The sequence below is a fragment of the Capricornis sumatraensis genome, chromosome 2 (assembly GCF_032405125.1).
Source record: "Capricornis sumatraensis isolate serow.1 chromosome 2, serow.2, whole genome shotgun sequence".
NCBI lineage: Eukaryota > Metazoa > Chordata > Mammalia > Artiodactyla > Bovidae > Capricornis > Capricornis sumatraensis.
This window is the reverse complement of record NC_091070.1, coordinates 153,314,609-153,334,019: the sequence shown is the minus strand read 5'-3', so window position 1 is coordinate 153,334,019 and position 19,411 is coordinate 153,314,609. Positions and strand designations below refer to the sequence as shown.

Sequence of the window (19,411 nt, the reverse complement as noted above, 5' to 3'; positions counted from 1 at the left end):
ATTTGAAAGCAAGAGACAAATGTCACAATTTGCAGATATTACAACTAGCAACTCAGAAATTTCAACAGAACTAATTAAAAAAATATTAGAGATATGTAACAGAGTTGAGTAATATGGAAAGATATAAATAAGACTGCCATACACAGAATCAATAATTTCCCTTTACATCAGCAATTTCAATAAGAAAAATGTGAGAAAAATCCATTCACAGTAGCAACAAAAACAAATATATAGAAATAAAATCTTTAACATACAATTCTTTACAAAGAAATGGTAAGACTACTGTAAGACATAAAAAAATGAAGATAACTGGGAAAATATACCATGTTCTTAAAAAGGAAGTCTCATATTTTCCCATTTCCACAAATTCTTTCTACAAGGGGGAAAGGAGGGGAGAAGGATAAACTGAGAGACTGCAATTAACATATATACCCTACTATATATAAAATAGATAACTAATAAAAACCTATTGTACAGCACAGGGAACTCTACTCAGTACTCTGTAATGACCTATATGTGAATAGAATCTAAAAATGAGTAGATATATGTATATGTATAACTGATTCATTTTGTTGTACAGCAGAAACACAACATTGTAAACCAACTATACTCTAATAAAAATTAATTAAAAATAAACTCAGTGCAGTTCTAGGTAAAATCTCAGGGTTCAAATAGAATTTGATGAACTAATTCTAAAATACATCTGGAAAAGAAAAACTCTTAAGAATAGCCAAATTTTAAGAGGAAAAAAGGGGAAATGTACCCCTTAAGAAATTTCAATTTTCTTTAAAATAATAGCTTACTCACTTAATGAATATTGACTGGATGCATAATATATACCAGGATTCTTCTAAAAAAGCAGAAGTGAACAAAACCTATAAAATACCTGCACTCAAAACATATTTATATTCTGATTCCTATAATGGTAGACTAAATAATAGGGATAAATTCTCTCTCACTGGTGTCAACTAAAAAAGTTAAATTAAAAAAAAAATCATATAAGCATTAAAGAAGTGTCGAGATAAAAAAGAATTACCAAGCCAAACTCAAAGAGGAGACAAGAAAAGTCAGAGTATTACCCAATAATGAAACTTTTTATTCCTGCCCTGAAGACACGTCCTATATGGAAGAGAGAGTTATGAAAATAAGTCACACATTCAATGGCCTTGGGCTAGGAAAATAAAACTATATTCACAGGGTAAAAGGTAAAACCAGCAGTATGCAAACCTTTCTATAACCTTCCCATGACACAGCTCTTACAATCTGACTTTGGGTCATCTGGATAGACCAGAGAAATGCAAACCTTGAACCTGGACTAAGGTGTTCTAAGCTGGCAGTATCTCAAGGCACCTGACAGAAGTAAATGAAAACTCTATGAGGGACAATACCAGACTTCAACATAGTTCTATAATAGTTTCCAAATATAATGTTCACCATATCGTTAAACATAAAGGCACACAAGAAAACAAGACACCATGAACAAGAAATAGAAAAGGCAACTATCAATAAACTTGGATCCATAATTATTTTATATTCTGGAATTATCAGAGGCAGGATATAAAAGCAATCATGTAGACCATATTCAAAGATAAAATATCCAAGTAGGATACTAGAAATAATAGAAAAGCACATCTGAAAAAAAAAAAAACACAGAAATTCTGAAAAAAAAAATCATAACCAAAATTAAGATCTCAGTGGATGAGATTTAACAGTAACAGAGAAAATCAGTAAGCTGGAAGATAAGTTAAAAGAAATGATCTAGAATATAACACCAAAATATAAAGATAGAAAATAGGGAAGAGAAGATAAAAAATCCAGAGGATGCAGTGAGAAGGATTTAACACACATTAACTGGAGTTCCAGAAGAACAAGGGAGCTAGAAAGTGAGGCAGGAAAAACAAGTTTATAGACAAGGTCTAGGAAATTTCCAGAAGCCCAGCGGAGTTCCCAAACTTGACAATAACAAAAGGCATTCCCAACAGGACATTTCATAGTAAAAACTTTAGAAAACTAAAGATAAAGATCTTGAAAGCAGCTAAAAAAATATAGGACAGGTTATTTTAAAATGAGTAACAACAGATGAACTTGCAAGAATGAGGCAGAAAATAGTGGATGATAACTTCAATATGCAGGGGGAAAATAACTGCCACTTCAGATAGAATTCTATAGCCAATAAAAATATCCTTCAGGAATTAAGAGAACATAGGCATCTTTAGATAAACAGGAACATTCAAAAGGATGTATCTAATTATAAGAACTGTTCACCAACAGTCATGATAATTGCAAGTGGAAAAACAGACTGACAAAGTAGAAGATACCTACACCACCTAATAACCTAAGAATTAATGGAATTCCTAAGTATCAATATGAAACAATACAGATACTCCAACAGAAAAAAATGGGCAATTTGTCAATTTATTTCTCAAAAGAGGAAAAATAAACAAACATAAAAAAGGTTATTATTCAATCTGATAGAAATTAGGGGAACGTAAATTAAATTCACAATGAAACATCATTAACACTCACCAACTGGCAAAAATTTAAGTCTGACAATTGTATCATTGAAGACAGGGAGGAATGAGAACTCTTACGAATTCCACATGAGAGTATATATGTGTACAGTCATCTTGGAAAACAGTCTGGCTTTGTCTAAGAGGCATATACTCTATAATCGAAAAACTCTACTCTTTGGCATATACCACCCTAGAGAAACTTGCAGATGTTTAAAAGACAGACAAGAATGTTCATAGCTTCACAGCTTTTAAAAGTCAAAAAACATGCAAAGACAACCTTAATGTTTATCAATAATAAAATGAATAATTAAATGGTGTCATATATAGATATGTAATAATATACAACAACAAAATGAATAAACTACAGCTATGGGAAAAATAAAGATGAATTCCAAAGATAACATTAACCAAAGGGAACGAGTCACAAAAGAATACATATGGTATTAATTCCACTTCTATAAAAAAAAAAAAAACATGCAAAACTAAACTATATGCATTCCTAGAAGATCAACTTGTATATTAGGTCAGAAAAACGGGAATGGGAGGGGGTGAATTTAATTGGGGCTGAGAATTGGGAGTGCTGGTAATGTTCTACATTCTGTTCTTGTAGTGATTAAAATGGCTTTCCAGGTGGCTCTGTGGTAAAGAATCTGTATTTCTTTAAATGGTCATATGCTTAGAACTTTACATCAAAAAGTAATCTGGCAAGACATGTCAATGTATGGCAATACCACTACAATATTGTGAAGTAATTAGCCTCCAATTAAAATAAATAAATTTATATTAAAAAAAAAGAAAACCTGGCCTATTAGATTTATAGTTCAACTTTCCAAATTTTACTTTGTGTAGTTGAGTAGTCAACTTTGACTTGCAAGTCATATGAGGCATTGAAATATTCAAGAGAATTTAAGGTTCTGCATATTTATTAAGTTTATTGTATTTATAAAATATATTTATGTACTTAAGAAGGTTTTAAATCAGGTACCAAGATTCTCAAAACAGAACCAATATATTGACTTTATAAATGAAATTTAAAAAATTTTTAAAGTTTTAAGTTATAAATGGGACTAAACATTATCTAAAAGCTCCTTACTGAAAGTATTTGCTGAAATCTGCCAATCAATAGAAAAATAAAATTTCAGAGGATGACCTTAATAGTTTAAGAAAGAACTAATTCTCTAGATTTATATCTTTAAGAAATCAAATACTAGTTTTAAAAAACAAATAATTATCTGTTTTACCAATTTGTTCAGAAGAGGCAAAACTTCACACTATCTCTTCTTTCTACCATATTAAAAAAATCTATGTCAGAATATTTTTGGGAATTTGCCTCAATTGTAATAAAAATATAAACCACCTGACAGTTGATATGGCAACACATGATACTTTCAAAGTAGCTATTCCTTACTTCTGGAGGTGGGGTGAGGGGGTGGTGGTGGTGGCTGTGGTGGTCATGGCCCAATTTGAGTCTCTGAGAAGTGTTGTGGAACTCACAGAAGAACGCATATTGATACACAAACAAGCTTTTGGAATAAATAATAATCAAAGATCTCTTCAAAGACTATGGGGTGCTTATACTCCCTATTATACCACTGGTCTATTATAAAATCAGAGTTGAAGTAATTTTAAACACATCATCTAGTAGATCATATTCACATGTATTCTTATTTTAAATCAGAAAGTTAATGCCTTTGTGATAAAAAATTCACTTCCTTTGTTTTCATTTGTCACTTAAAGATGAACAAGATACTACTTTTTACCAAAATAAGCAAAGTTTTAAAGACTACAATGGCAAGGACAAGAGGAATTGTAAGCCATACTCATAAGCTGCATGTAGGAGCATAAAGTTTTTTGGCCCTTCTGTACAACAATTTGGAACATTCATATATAAAACCTCAAATGTGTGAGCCATATCCAACTCTTTACCAATTCTACTACTAGAAATTCATCATAAAAATAATTATGGATCTGTATAGTGTATAATGCACTATAGGAATGTTGATCAGAAGCACTCTTTATAATACCCAAATCCTAGAGACAACACAAATGATCAACAATGGAGGTGCAATAATATGTGGTACGATGGTACATTATGCAAAAATTTAAAGCATACTTAGGAATAATACTTAGTGGTATGAAAATGCTTATGGATCTACAGCTAAGAGAATAAATAAATGGTTAATTTCTACACAGCATGACAATGAGTTCGTGTTTTTTTAAAAAGGAATAGTCTATAAAACAGAAAAACTAGAATAGAAATGACAAACTTTTAATGTGGAAAATGTATAAAACTTTGTCTAAAACTTTAATAACATTTAAAAACTCTGTAACATTAGAGTATAACCACTCTGTTCATCTTGACTTTTGATTTAAGAATGAGGCATCAATTAACTTTTACTTATTACTGTTGTCTACCTAAGCAATTAAAAATATTCAATTATTTGTCATCAAAGTAATCAAGAAAGAACGATGTTGTACCTATGTCTATAATATAGGCTGAAGAACCAAGAAATCAGTTATGAGCTATTGACTAAACATCAGTAACTGGCCCTCAAAAAAAGAAACCACCAAATTCCCATTGTTGAAATAAATTGGATAGCTACCTTCTATACCAGGAGTGAATGCTAATTACAGTTCATGGTTTGAAATATTATTGATGTTGACTAGTTTTTGTCTCCTAGAAGTGTTACATCTAGTGTGATATAAAAATAAATATTTGGTCTTTGTCCCTGGTTCCTGGCACATATCTCCTAAAACTCTCAAGATCTCCAGGGTGATCAAAGTGTCTTTTAAATGGTAATGACATGAGAGGTGGCTGGGGGCCCCCAGATATCTTCAGAATGGGTGTGGGTCACCAGAAAGACCAAGGCATGATGATTAGAGGGTTGGAGTTTTCTGTCCCACCACCTCCCGAAACCATCGGGGAGAGGAAAGGAGCTAGAGAGTAAGTTAATCACCAATGCCCAATTATTTAATCAATAAAGCCTAACAATGAAACCTCCATAATAACCCCCTAAGGGATGAGCTACTGGGTTGGTGAACACATCAAGGTGCTGGAAGGGTGGTACACCCAGAAAGTGCAGAGATAGATGCTCCATGTCACCTTCCTTCCTAGCATACCTTGCCCTATGCATCTCTTCCATTTCACTGTTCCTGAGTTATGTTCTTTATAATAAACTGGTAATGTCAAGTCTTTTTCTGAGTTCTGTGAGCCATTCTAGCAAATTATCAAACCTGAAGAGTCAGTCATGGCAATCTTTGATTTACAGCCAGTCATCTCAAGTATAGGTGACCCGATATTTGTGACTGGCATCTGAAGTGTGAGCAGTCTTTTGGGACTGACCCCTTTAACCCATGGAGTCTGACATTAACTCCAGGTAATTAATGTCAGAATTGATTTAAACTGTTGGACACCCAACTATTGTCTGGAGAATCAAAGAACTGGTTATTGGTGGTGGAAAATGCTCAAGATCAAGTACCAAAGATTAGTCTATACAATGCAGCACTTATATTTCAAATAAACTTGGGAAAATGGGATACTGAGGGGAATACATTATAATAATTACATTTATAACTACACTGAAACAATAAGACAAGAGAAAGAAACATTAACAAGCTGTTAAAAGTATCAGATCGGCCAAAAAGTTTGTTCTGGCTTTCTGTAAGATCTTATGGAAAAATCCAAATGATCTTTTTGGTCAACCCAATACATGTGTTTGAGTAGTAGTACCACAAGTGACTTTACCCATTTTTAATTTTTTCATTTTCTAAATATTTCTAAAATGAGCAGATATTACACTTTCTTAGTGAAGAAAAAAAAAAATCAAACCTATATTTTGGATCAGTATGTTTTAACTGTACAGTCCCTGAGAAGTTATAGGTATGTCCTTTAAAAAATCTAATTAAATTGAAATCTAAAATAGAGATAATAGCTATGCCATGGTTCTAATCTATTCTAAAGAAGCATAGCGGAAAATACTAATTTGAAGAGGTTAACTTTTTTTGTTTTAATGCTATTAAATAAATCAATACTATTTAAAAAAGAAAAAGAAGCTCAAATATCTTAGGCAATGATAAAATAACTGTAAAAGACAACTGGCAATACTGAATACTGAAATAGGACATGATTTAACATGAAAGTCAATCCTATAATTTAAAACAACATTTTATAATTTTTTAGTGGAAGCCAAACGAAAATATATCATTAACTTTCTAGTTGCCAAATGAAAGATGAACTGTGCTCCCCAAGAAATTAAAAAATTTTTGTAACCCAAGTATCTTTATTATGAGAAATGTTCTTTGTTTAATTTACTTTTCAGGAATCCCTCTGGCTTACTGTTTCCAATTTGAATTACTATATTTGATAATTTCTTTCTTTCTTACATCCTGAAGAAACATTGTTTTAAAAACAGTTTAATGTAAAAAATTTAAGTTTGCTTATGAAATCTGTGGTCAAACCACCTATCCTACTTGTATTCCTACAACTTGACAGCTGGTTTAATAATAAAATCAAACAGAAGAACTATAAAAATTAGAGTTGAAAGGAGCTCTGGTGATTGCTAGTCTTCCTGCCAGGATTCTTTTTTTACCACTTAATTTCTGAACACTACTTATTATGCAGTAGTATGACTTCCAATTTTAAAAATATATTCTATTTGAATATAGAATATGTTTATATCAATGAAACCTAATATAAGAATACTGGTAAACACAGACTTGGTATATTTTCAGTCAAAAGTTAAGAAATTTGATGTTTTAGTTAGACTCATCATTATTAGAGACACACACAGTTTCTATTACATCTTTGGCAAAATGAAAATAATTTTATACAAATACTTTTTCCTATCTACTATATACTCCAGGGATCAGGAGACCATTGGTTGGGAATGATTCATTTAGTTCAATTTCCTAATTTTACATATCAAGTATGTGAATAAAGTAACCAGCTATGTATAAACAACATAAATCAAATGAAACACAAACTCAAGTGGACAATTTCTACCAGTGATAAAAGTAAGAATGTTTCACACTATAGACATTATAATTTTCTTAAGTCTTTTTTTATTTAGAGATTTTTCTGGTAAGGAGATATATCATAGGAAAGCAATTTCACTGGCAGTGAGGTATGTATATATACTCTACCAAAATACTCCTTATTTTAACTGCTTTTAACTTTATTTACATACGAAGAAAAGTATCAATGCATATCCTTGTTTCAACTATAGTATTAGCCATACTACATGAAATAAAATGAAATGGTGCTTGCATACAAAAACTGTTATTTGTAAAGGAATCTGATTTCAGATTAAAAGAACTAATCTGTTTTTGGAAGGAATTTAAAAGGAGAATCACAATTTATCATGACCAAGACATCTGCACCATATTTTCCATTCCTCACAGCACATTTATTTCAGTAATTCCATTATGTCGGTTCTTAGCATGAGCATAGTGTTACACGATTTTTGTACATATAATCACATCCAAAACAAGTTCTAAAATTTAAATTGTAAACATTCTCATCATATGTAGAAATATTTCAATTGGTGTATTAAGTTTTGTTAACTGATCAAATTTGGAAGAGACTATAAATGAGAAAGCCTATTCTAAACCGTGTAGTGAGCATTGTTTATTAATTACATTTCTACAACGTTAAATAAAGAGGCAAACCTGTCCTGTAAGCATGTCAAATTTTAGGTAAAACATTAAAAAGAAACAAATCTGTTAACAAAAGGATGTCTTGCAATAAAGAATATTAGATTTTTTTAAAATCTATTATGATACAAAAATGTAAAGGGTAAATAGCATCTTTGTTGACAAAGTAGGAGGTAGCATGGATGCACCACTTTATTGTCTGAGAAATGCAACTGGAGTAAAGAATATTTCCTTACCACAAATAATTTCCAGGACTATGTACATATTTCTTTTAGAAATACTTGTTTAAACAAATCTCCCTCCACTTTTTAGTATAAAAAAAAAAAAAACAAAAACCGTTCCATGTGATTTAAAAAAAACACTTACACGTCTAGATAGAATAGTACTCTGCCCTATTTGAGTGAACAGTCTCAAACTATGAAGTACATGATATTTAATGCCCTAAGTTGAGTAAATTTAGTTAGCAGTTCCTGGTATTATACAAAACACTAAATATATACAAACAAAATATAATATCTTATTTTTCAATGCAAGTCTTGTGGGGAATAAACAGAACCTTGATTCTGGTAACACTGCAGAAAACATAATTAGTCTGTCTTTAAGTATCCATGTGCAACAGTTTATTAATAACTGCTTACATGTACTGGTCTTTCATTGAGTGAACACAGTTAACTGACTAAATGTAGTAAACCTTAGAAACACTTCCTCCATCCTATACAAAATATAGAGACTACTTACTGTTTGAAGTACTCAATTTGCTCTGATGTCACTCTCATTCACTTTTCCCCATTTTCCTGCTTTAGTATTTATAAATGGATAATTTAATGTGGCTTTGAAAAAAAAAGACAAAGAATTTCAAATTTACATCCAATTCAAATTTGCTATTTAAAAGGTTTTCTTGTTCTATGAAGCTGCTTCTGCCATTAGTAGAGAAAATGAAGTTTCTGTAATGGAGGCAGGCTTTTTGAGTAGTGATGTGACTTCCACCATGCCAGCTCCAGTCCGTGGAAGATTAGCGTTTACAATGTGTCGTTGTAAGTGCTTAATCCAGTCTTCCTGAACAGACAATGGTCCACGAAAGACCAGGCCACAAAACCTATAGAAGAAGTTGATAACAGTTCTCTTAACATGACCAATTCCCTTTATTTAACAGTTCTCTTAACATAATCGATTACCTTTATTTAAAACCAATTCCCCCCTTCCAAAAAACCCAATTCCCATAAAATTCATGAACACAAAGGGCAAACTTTATACTGAAGATAGTACTAGACAACAGCTTCTAAATACCTCTGAGGTCAAAATGATTAAATGTAATATCAAAACTGCCAATTCATACTAACTCTAGTAATACCTGCAGAGATGGGAACATTGCTATGAAAATTAATTAAAAGGTCTTAACACCTACACATCTTAATTTCAAAATGCACTATTTCTTTTTTTCAAAAATGCACTCTTCAATTTAGAATTCCTTAAATTGCATGAGGATGAGTATGGAAGGAAGTGTGAATGAGTCTGTATATCTACACTCAGAAGTACGAGAGGAGAGAAAATATACTTCCAATAAGCAGGAAGTCAAGACAATGTGAAAAACATCAAATTAAAGGAAACAAAGAACACAAATAAAACACAACAACAAAAAAAAGCCACTTTTACAAATCACAATATCATAGAGGCCCTTCGCTAATATAAAAAACTTGATTAGTTGCTGAAGTACAGCATATTATGAGACATATAAAGTTTTAAGTCTGTCTCTGAAAGTTCATTTGTAACTTGATTTTTGAGACTGTACCTTCAGTCAAAAATTTAAAATCTCAAACAAAATAACTAGTATGTCTCAAAGCAAAATCTGAAGAAACTGAGCAGATTAGGTAATACAGACATATACCTGCATCGGAGAATGTAAACCTCGTCAGCACCATGAGGTAATGATAAAAGTTTCTTCTTGCTTCCGGATCTTGACCTTGATTTCTTTTGCTTACAATCTAAGGCTAAAAAGGGGAAGAAAAAGACTTAACATTTCTTACATATTCTAAGTACACATACATACAGATACTTCTTGGAAGGTCAGACCATCTAAATTAAGTTAGAAAATGTCTGCATTCATTCGTATTCCCTGAAGCATGCACTAACTTGCAGCTGGTTCTCTAATAGCAGTAATACTATCAGCATATACTCTTCTTGTACTCATTTTGCAAACAATGCTAAACCATACCAAATCAGAACTGAGAAGATAAAACTAAAACAACTTGAAATTACGAAAGTGGTCAATTACCACAGCAATGGCAATCTTTTCTATTACAATCGTATATACATTATTTTAACATCTGATTAAATCTTACTTCCAGGAAAACTATAATGTCTTATATAAGATCATCAAGTTTGCATTTGACTACTTCTCCATTAATCAGATTTCACATACTTTGAAAACTTAGTAAAAAGTTCAATGCAATTCATCTTGAATTTTACAATAATAAATAGCTCTTAAAATTATAAGCTAGCCCTACATTTGAAAGGACAAAGAATGCTCAACTTTCATTTTTAAACTGAATCTGTATTGTATATACAAGCATATGTTCTATTTTACTAGAAAAATAGATCCAGATTATCTCATATAAGTTAACAAATGGACCACAAATTAAATGATGACTATTTGTTACATTATTTTCTATTTTTAAAATGTGATTAAAAAGGGAAAAAAAAGATTTTTACGTTAAAGTGCATCAAAATTCTAGTGCTAACTGTTCTTGAAATTTGTTACTTGACTTCTCCTTTAATCATTTATTTAAGAAAAATCTAATTTAATAAAGAAAAGAGATTTTTTTCATAGGTAGGAACAGATGGGACATAACATTTTATTCTTTAAATACAACTACACCATTCCTTTGGACAAAGTGATGATAGTATTCCAGGGTACTGCTGGTCAATTAGCAGGAAGAGATGGTAAGAATTTATCTCTAGGGGCCCAAGGGGGAAGGGAAACAAATGTAACAGAAGAGTTGTCCAAATGAATTTTCTTCTGTTAACCTGTCATGTGAAATGCCCTGGAAAAATTCTAGGGAAGAGAGAATAGGAATTGGCTATTCAATGATTGTGTGAAATGAGTTTTCAAAGTCCAGGTTCCAAAAGAACAGATGCTAATATTAAAAAACCAGTAAACAGACTACTGTTTCTTACAGTAGTCAAGTGGCAATGCTAACAGAAATGTCATATAGAAAATTAAAAACCATGAGAAGCCTAAATCTCATTGAAGCCACTGTCTTTTGCTTCCTATCACTTGCCTCTTTTGGTACATGTACACGATGGAGTATTACTCAGCCGTTAAAAAGAATTCATTTGAATCAGTTCTGATGAGATGGATGAAACTGGAGCCGATTATACAGAGTGAAGTAAGCCAGAAAGAAAAACACCAATACAGTATACTAACACATATATATGGAATTTAGAAAAATGGCAATGACGACCCTGTATGCAAGACAGGAAAAAAGACACAGCTGTGTATAACGGACTTTTGGACTCAGAGAGAGAGGGAGAGGGCGGGATGATTGGGGAGAATGGCATTCTATCATGTATACTATCATGTAAGAATTGAATCGCCAGTCTATGTCTGACGCAGGATACAGCATGATTGGGGCTGGTGCATGGGGATCACCCACAGAGATGTTATGGGGAGGGAGGTGGGAGGGGGTTTCATGTTTGGGAACACATGTAAGAATTAAAGATTTTAAAATTTAATAAAAAAAAAAATTAAAAAAAAAAAAAAAAAAAAAAAAAAAAAAAAAAAAAAAAAAGTCTTTCTCTGTTTATCCTCAGAAGAAGAATCTAATAAGTAAAGAACTACAGGAATTCAAGTTATGTATTTAAGAATGGCTGCTTCAAAGCTAAACAACCAAAATCTGGAACAGAAAAATCTTACAAGGTTCTAATTAGTTAGCTCATACAAGAGCCTGGCACATGGTAGGAACTCAATGAATACTTCTGCAATGAAAAATAAAGAAAAACCCAGTAATTTAACCTTTGACATTTAAACAGCATATGAATAGAAATTTGTTCTGACACTGTGTAATATATACTGTAGTTCCTGCAGAACACTTCTGCATCATTTGGTTAAGTGAACATGTTGCTAGCAGTCACACTTTTCTTCACTTGCCAGTCTAGCTTGTATGTAGAAACTAGGTTCTTCACAACCAGTAGAAAGAATGAGGTAACACATACTCTCTAATCAGCACATTCTTCTTTCTAGTTGCCTTGGTGAGCAATTTGAATTTAGGTGAATTTCAAAGAAATTCATACACTACAAGAGTTTAAGGAACTCAAAAAGGGTTAAGTGCTATTGGATGTCAGCTCCTCTTTTCTTATCTATAAGGTAAACCACACACAATCCCTGTCTCTGTTACATGGAATAGGGGAACCATTTGGTGTATCATGAGATTACAGACAGAATCTTTGAAGAGATTACATACAGAATCTTTGATGAGCTTCCTGGGTTGTCAAAATTGCCACATTGTATTCAAATTTCTTCTAAAATGTAAATAAATTACTGTAGGATACAAATAAAATATATTGTAACCATCCTTTAAATATTTGTTCACAGAGTGCCATAACATTAGGTGTGTAAAGCAAATTGAGGGAGAGGGACAGAGGGTGATGGGGAAGTCTGTAAAAGAATGATATACCAGTCAGTTATAAAACATTTAAATCACATTTAGATGCTGTGATACTTTAAAAAAATGGAACTGGAAATATTTACTCAGAGGTGTAGAAATGTTTTTTACTTTAACAGAGGGAAACAAGAGTTTTTTTGACTTTTGATATTATATGAATTCTAGAAACTCTGAAGTTTAAGCTGTCTTATGAATGATCAGATCTAAATTTTAAATGAGAATACCATAGTTTTTGTTGTAATTAATATTTGAAGGTATTATGAGTTTGGAAAGTAGGACAACTCTGTCAGCATATGATTGAGAATCTCTAGTACTTAAGAGTTCTAAGTAAGTTTAGGGAATAACAAGTACTGAGAATCCTTGGAAACTTGTCCATAAAGTTAAAATGTTAAAAACCAGGGGCCTCTGGTAATTACACCTAAATATCTCTATTATCTTAATACCTCCATCATCACTTGAAAATTTCTTACCCCCTGAAATGTCATTTATGTTACAACATAAAATATGAATACATTTAACAGGAATATTTTTTTTCTAATAACAACATCCAACTGTCACCCCTACAATACTGCCCAAAATTTTAGAAAAATGTGTAAGAATATTTAACATATTATAAATATGCACACAAAAGGGACAATCTATATGGTAATCTCTACATTAAAAAGATGATTAACACAAAATGTTCCACTAAATGAAAAAGATGATGTACAAACAAGACAATTACACAAATGTTCTCAAAACAGATTTTATTACCTCAAGGGAAAAGCCATTTCATTCTGGACTGTACCAGAAATTATTAGAACATTAAAAACAACATCACTAACAGAAGTCAGTTTTAGTATAAAGGGGCTCATCAATATTTCTGACAAACTAAAAGTTTATTTAAGTTATTTATATGAATAATCTGCCAAATAGATAATGTTATATTAATAAAAGGCTTTCTTTACAATTTTATTTGCCCTTATTTGTTACTGTCAAAAACCAAACCAGACATATACCGTTTTTCTGTTTCAAAGTATTTTAAATCTAGCATTGTTTGCATACTTGAAATTTACAAAATTAGTTAAATTAAATTAAATTAGTTTTGGAAATTCTTAATTTTTTTCTCCTTGAATGTAACTGCTTCTTCAGAAATGAATAAACCCAATCACTCAAATCTTCCTATTTAGGGTGGCAGATAATGTTTGAAGTGATCAATTTTAACCATTAGACTGTAAAAAAAAACTCTGCAGTTATCTGATTTATAAAGGATCCACATTGCTACTGGTAGTAATATTTTACTTGTAAGAAGAATAAATTGAGTTGAGCTGTAAGGTCATATAAATATTTTTTAGAATACACCTTTCAGTAAAACAGCTAGCTGTTTTGATAGATAGGAATGAGACAGAAATACAACAGACTATGAGCCCTCAAACAGAACATCCAACTGCTATACTACAAAATACAAGTTGTGTCTAAAGAACTGAACCGGATCAGTGAAAAACAAATCAATAAATAATATGATAAATTCAAGCCTGCTTTCTGAGACATTAGCTTTATACACAGAAGAAAAGTAATTTACTTTGGGTTCTAACGTAAGTCCTTTTGCCACTTCCACCTTTCTGCCCATTATATACATAATTGCTTCAGTGAATTTCATTTTCTTTTTAATTCACTACACAAATAACCTCAAAGAATGAAGTTTTTTTCTTAGAAACATCTGAAGCCTCTATGGTAAAGAACTAACATTATAACTAAATTAAATTATTCATCACCAAAATATTGTTATCTGCTATCATCCTTCCCTACCCATTTAGTCAAAAGCCCTATTTCATCTGTTTTGTTCCTACCTGATTGTTGCCATATTGAGGGTAAAGTCAAACCTAATACAAGGGCCATGTTACACACATCCAGAATAAGAGGCATTCTAGAGTGTGTGTGTACACACACACACACACATATATGTATATATACATCCCTTCCAGAGAAAATTTCTTCTCCATCTAGTTGACCTATATAAGGTGGGCAGGCCAATGGTAGCTATGAGCTTATTCAGGATAACAGCAGGGATTAAAATGACATGAACAGATAAGTCAACATTCCTAGCACCATTAACAAGCTGATGATGGAGGTAATGCCAGTGGTGATGTGGGAAGAAGATACTTATGTTCCAAGAGGTGCAGAGGTGTGAGATAGATAAACAAACTCAATTCTAGTTGCTGCCATTATCCTTCAAGGCCCATAAGCCCCAAGCACACAAAAGACTGTGCAAACAGCATTTTCTTCCCCTCGGCCCCAACTAAGGGGGTGAAGAGAAACATGTTAGCTTGTATAAAATAGGGATGTGGGTTTGGGGAAATCATTTGTTGAGAACCTAAATTCTTTTTTCTTCAGCGTATACTTTTCTCTTTGCAAAAAGTACTTACAAGACAGACTTCGTGGGTGTACAACTTGTGCAGTCACACAGCATCCCACATGGTTTAATGCTCTGTTGTTACAGTCTGGATATTCCTAATAATTTCTGAACATGAGGTACTATAATTTCATTTTTCACTGTATCTTGCAAATTATGTAGCCAGTTCTAGATCCTGAGTAGCAACTACCCCAAATGAGAAAGGCTGACCTCAGTTCCACCTCTTGATCTCTTGGCCCATAAAAAAAAAATATAATAATACCTATTAAGAGAAAAACTGTTAAATCCTACTCTCTGTAGCCCATTAAAAATGGAAAGGACTTCCCTACTGCCAATACCAACTCTTTGGTCCCACCTACAAAAAACAAACCATAACTAAACCAGTGCCATAAACAAACCAGTCATTATTCCCAAAATGTACATATAAAGCAGTTTAAGTAGTTCATTGTTCTGAAAGCAATGCTCCCCTTCCAATTGGAATTAAACATATATAATTCACAACTAGCAACCTCAGAAGTATATTTTCACCATCATTTTCCCTTGATATTTTCACTCTAAAACTGGATTTATTTTTAGTGCCCTAAGTTACTTTCATTAATTTTTAAAGTTTCTATTCTCAATAATGAAAAACAGTAACTAACCTAGGATCACAGAGCAATAATGGCAAAGTTAATTAGGTACTACATGATTTAACATTTTACTTGGAAGAGGATGAAGTGAAAAATATTTGAAAAACAGATTTCCTTTCCTTCAAGTTTACGGCTTAGTATCAGTCTAGAGGATTCAGGTGGCTTGAGTTTGCCCTACAAAGTAGATGGCTGTATTAATATTAATGGTAGCAACAGCCTTATGTGCTTGGTTCAGAGAAGTTATCTACTTGGGACTAGAAAAAGTATATATATTCAGTATCTAAAAACCTCTGCTATTTCAAAGTAGAGGGAATGACTAGTAAAATAATATTTGAGTATTATTAGTGCAAAGGGGAAAGCTAAACATAAATATGAAACTTTATCACACATTTTTATAGACAGAAATTGCAGGCAGACTAGTCTTTCTAGGTTGCAAAAAACTAAAAGCTAATAATACCCCAGGTACAAATTGTTTATTGTTTAGTTAAGAGTAAACAGGAAAGCAAATCTATTTTACCTCTCTGTGGTAAAAGATAAGAAAAAAAACCTTAAAATTACTCCTTAAGGTAGGTTGGATTTGCATGCTGTTTTACTAAACACAATAGGCACTAAATATCCATCTCTTATCTAAGACTAAGACATACCGAAAATTGGAACAAACATTAAAATACATAATTACAAATCTGTTCTAAATCACGTTTAGAATCACTTGAATACAATCCCATTCCCTGGTCTCTAAAAGTGTCAGTATTTCCAAATTATCATTTCATATTTATTGGAAGTAATTAAGTGATTGTTCCTGTAAAAACTAGTTAAGTAAGGAAATGACCTTATTGAAAACTTTGTTAAATTATTTTTACTATAATCATGTTCAACATAGAGTTCAGAATAATTATAATAGTAAATCGAAATGTCACAAATCCACAATCTCAATAGATCCTTTAGCTTTTTATCATTTTGAAGTATTTTTTACACTCCAGCCAAAATCTAAACTATTATCAAACACAGTGTTGACTAGGTAATTTCTGCTTTAGCTAACTTTAGCCAAGGCCACAATTAAACACACTTTAAGTGCTGGACAGCAAGAATTAACCTTATTCCTCAAACTCTAGACACAGCAAAGAAACAGTAAATCTCACTTTTCCACTTCTTACTTTAGTGAGGGACCACCCGTCTCAACAAGCCATCCTCTTGCTCTAACCTCCAAAAGAGAAAATCTGTGTATGATTTTACTATTTCCACAAAGCCACTTAAAGTAGATTTATCTACAGTTTAGGTCTGGCCAGGAACATACAGTGTTATTATAAAATTTACTACATTTTAATTCATATTCATATTATAAACAGCATTCAAGAGATTTATGTTAGAATAGAAATCATAGCAAACACAACATGAGAACTGAGGTTATAAAGATATCAGACAAGTTAAAACATTCAAACACAAAAACTGTCAGATCCAGATTAAGTCAACTGTTAAGCAAATCAAAACTCAGAAAATGAGTAACCCACAGAACTGGTAAGAATGTTAGGAGACTAGTTAGGACTTTTATGAAAAACAAGATATTAGTCAAAAAAGATTATCAGTCAAATAGAATTCCTAAACTGTATCACCTATGACCAGTAAAAAAGCAGGCATCATAAAACAGAAATATTTTATGCTGCTGCTGCTGCTAAGTAGCCTCAGTAGTGTCTGACTCTGTGCAACCCCATAGACGGCAGCCCACCAGGCTCCCATTTTATGCTATAATAATACAAAACTCTTAGGCTCCATTCTCCTAAAAACAAATGTACTGATTCAGTTAAGGGTGACTGTTTGCTTTGTTAACAGTAGACAGCTAGATAATGACGTGTTGCTAGATAAATGATGGCCAGAGGAGTAATGAAGGTTATCCTTCTCTTACCACACACCACAGTAGCAGATTCATTAACTGTATGCTGGTATAACCATCTTCTCAATAACAAAGCTTAAAACTCTGAGCCATCTCCATCTTTCCCCTTATTCTTCTACCTCTAAATAATCTGCCAAATTCTACTTAATTAAATTCCACAATCTTATCCATGCATTTTTATTCCTCCTTTATATTCCAACTGCCATTATCCTGAATCAGGACTCTTAAATGAACTCATCTACAATTTCTCCACTTCCCCACCAAATCCTTTAATTTTTATTTAAAAAGGAGTTTCAAAAGTTTCACACAAATTCATTTTAAAAAGTCTTTACTGGCTGCTCAGCAAAACTAATTCCAACACTATGGGTTAGCATTCTATTAATAGTATTCTATGTCCTTTACCTGTCCAACTCTATTCCCTTTTCTCCTGCTTCTCAGTATTTTCAATAAACGTCTCACACAGTTCCAAGTTGCTTCTTCGCAGGTATGCTCCTTCCCTTCCCCAACTCCCATTACCATTTCAATTAACAGTCTTTCAAGGTCCAAATCAGATGCTATTTCCAAAAGCCTTGCTTGGCCCTAGTCTGGTTGAAAGAACTTCTTCATCTGAACTTCCTCAAGTATTTCATGTACACTTATAACTTGGCACTTAACATGTGTTTTGCTTATATCATACTGTAACATCCAATTTATCTCTTTAGTACTTAGCATAGTACACAAACCACCTTGAAGAAAATGTGAATTGAATTAGTGAATAAATCAGCCAATCACCTTTTCAATGTATTGTGGGCAAATAGCCCAATTTTTGCTGGCATATGGAACAATTAGCATTCATTAAAGGTGACTCTAAATACTTAAATAATTAAATTATACTCAGGCCGAAATAAGAATAACAGTTTAGAAACACTACCATCGCAAAGTGGTTAGGATGAAATCAACTTTGACACTAGTCTTCCATTACCTAGAAAATTTACTCAACTTGAACAATTTACTATGTAGCTAATCCTAAATAAATCATACATTACTGTGCAGACAAATATACAGATATATACCCTTAATGAAGAGTAGTACCACAGAGATAAATTATAGCCAGGAAATTACAGAAACCCTTTCAGTGTCATGAGGAACACCTTTGTAAAACATAAATTGGTACATGTCATTTCCTTATTTAAAATATCCTTCAGTGACTTCTTAACATTTTTAGCAAGCACTCAAAGTATCAAACTCCACCTTTCTGGCATTATCATCTTCCCAAACACCTATAACTAATTCTTCCAAAAGGAAAACTCCTGAATTCCAAATTCCATCCCTTTATCCCATACTATGTTGTTCGCTCTACCTGGAATGTCCTACACTTCATCTCTTCTTCCTCAAGCTACTCAGCCTCCACACTCAGGGTCTAGCTGAAACCTTACAAGGCCTTCTGTAACAGTGTTATCTGTCCTTGTCCTACCAGATCACTATCATTAAGTTTCTGCAGCTGGAGTGCAAGTTCTTTATAGCTTCAGAGTTAGCACAGTCCTGGTACAACAGTTAATGACTAAAATTTTTTCTGAATGAATATGACTGCTGATTTTATTTTTCTTACCCATATTAAACATTATAAGAAATATACCAGCATGAGCTATCTTTTCTTTTTCTTTCTTTTTGAGGCTCTATCTAACAATGAAACAATT

The 19,411-nt window shown here is 32.4% G+C and overlaps 1 protein-coding gene across 3 annotated transcripts in view; it reads right to left on the bottom strand.

Moving 5' to 3' along the window:
• Window positions 1–7,627: 7,627 nt before the first annotated feature.
• The window catches only part of ZNF644 (zinc finger protein 644), a 95,556-nt gene continuing 83,772 nt past the window's right edge, over window positions 7,628–19,411 (bottom strand). For all 3 annotated transcript variants that reach the window (XM_068964712.1, XM_068964714.1, XM_068964713.1), the window contains 2 exons: window positions 10,051–10,153; window positions 7,628–9,261 (listed from right to left, as the gene is read on the bottom strand). In XM_068964712.1, the coding sequence (XP_068820813.1) occupies window positions 9,069–9,261; window positions 10,051–10,153 (296 nt within the window). In that variant the 3' untranslated portion in view covers window positions 7,628–9,068. The remainder of the gene's footprint in view (window positions 9,262–10,050; window positions 10,154–19,411) is intronic.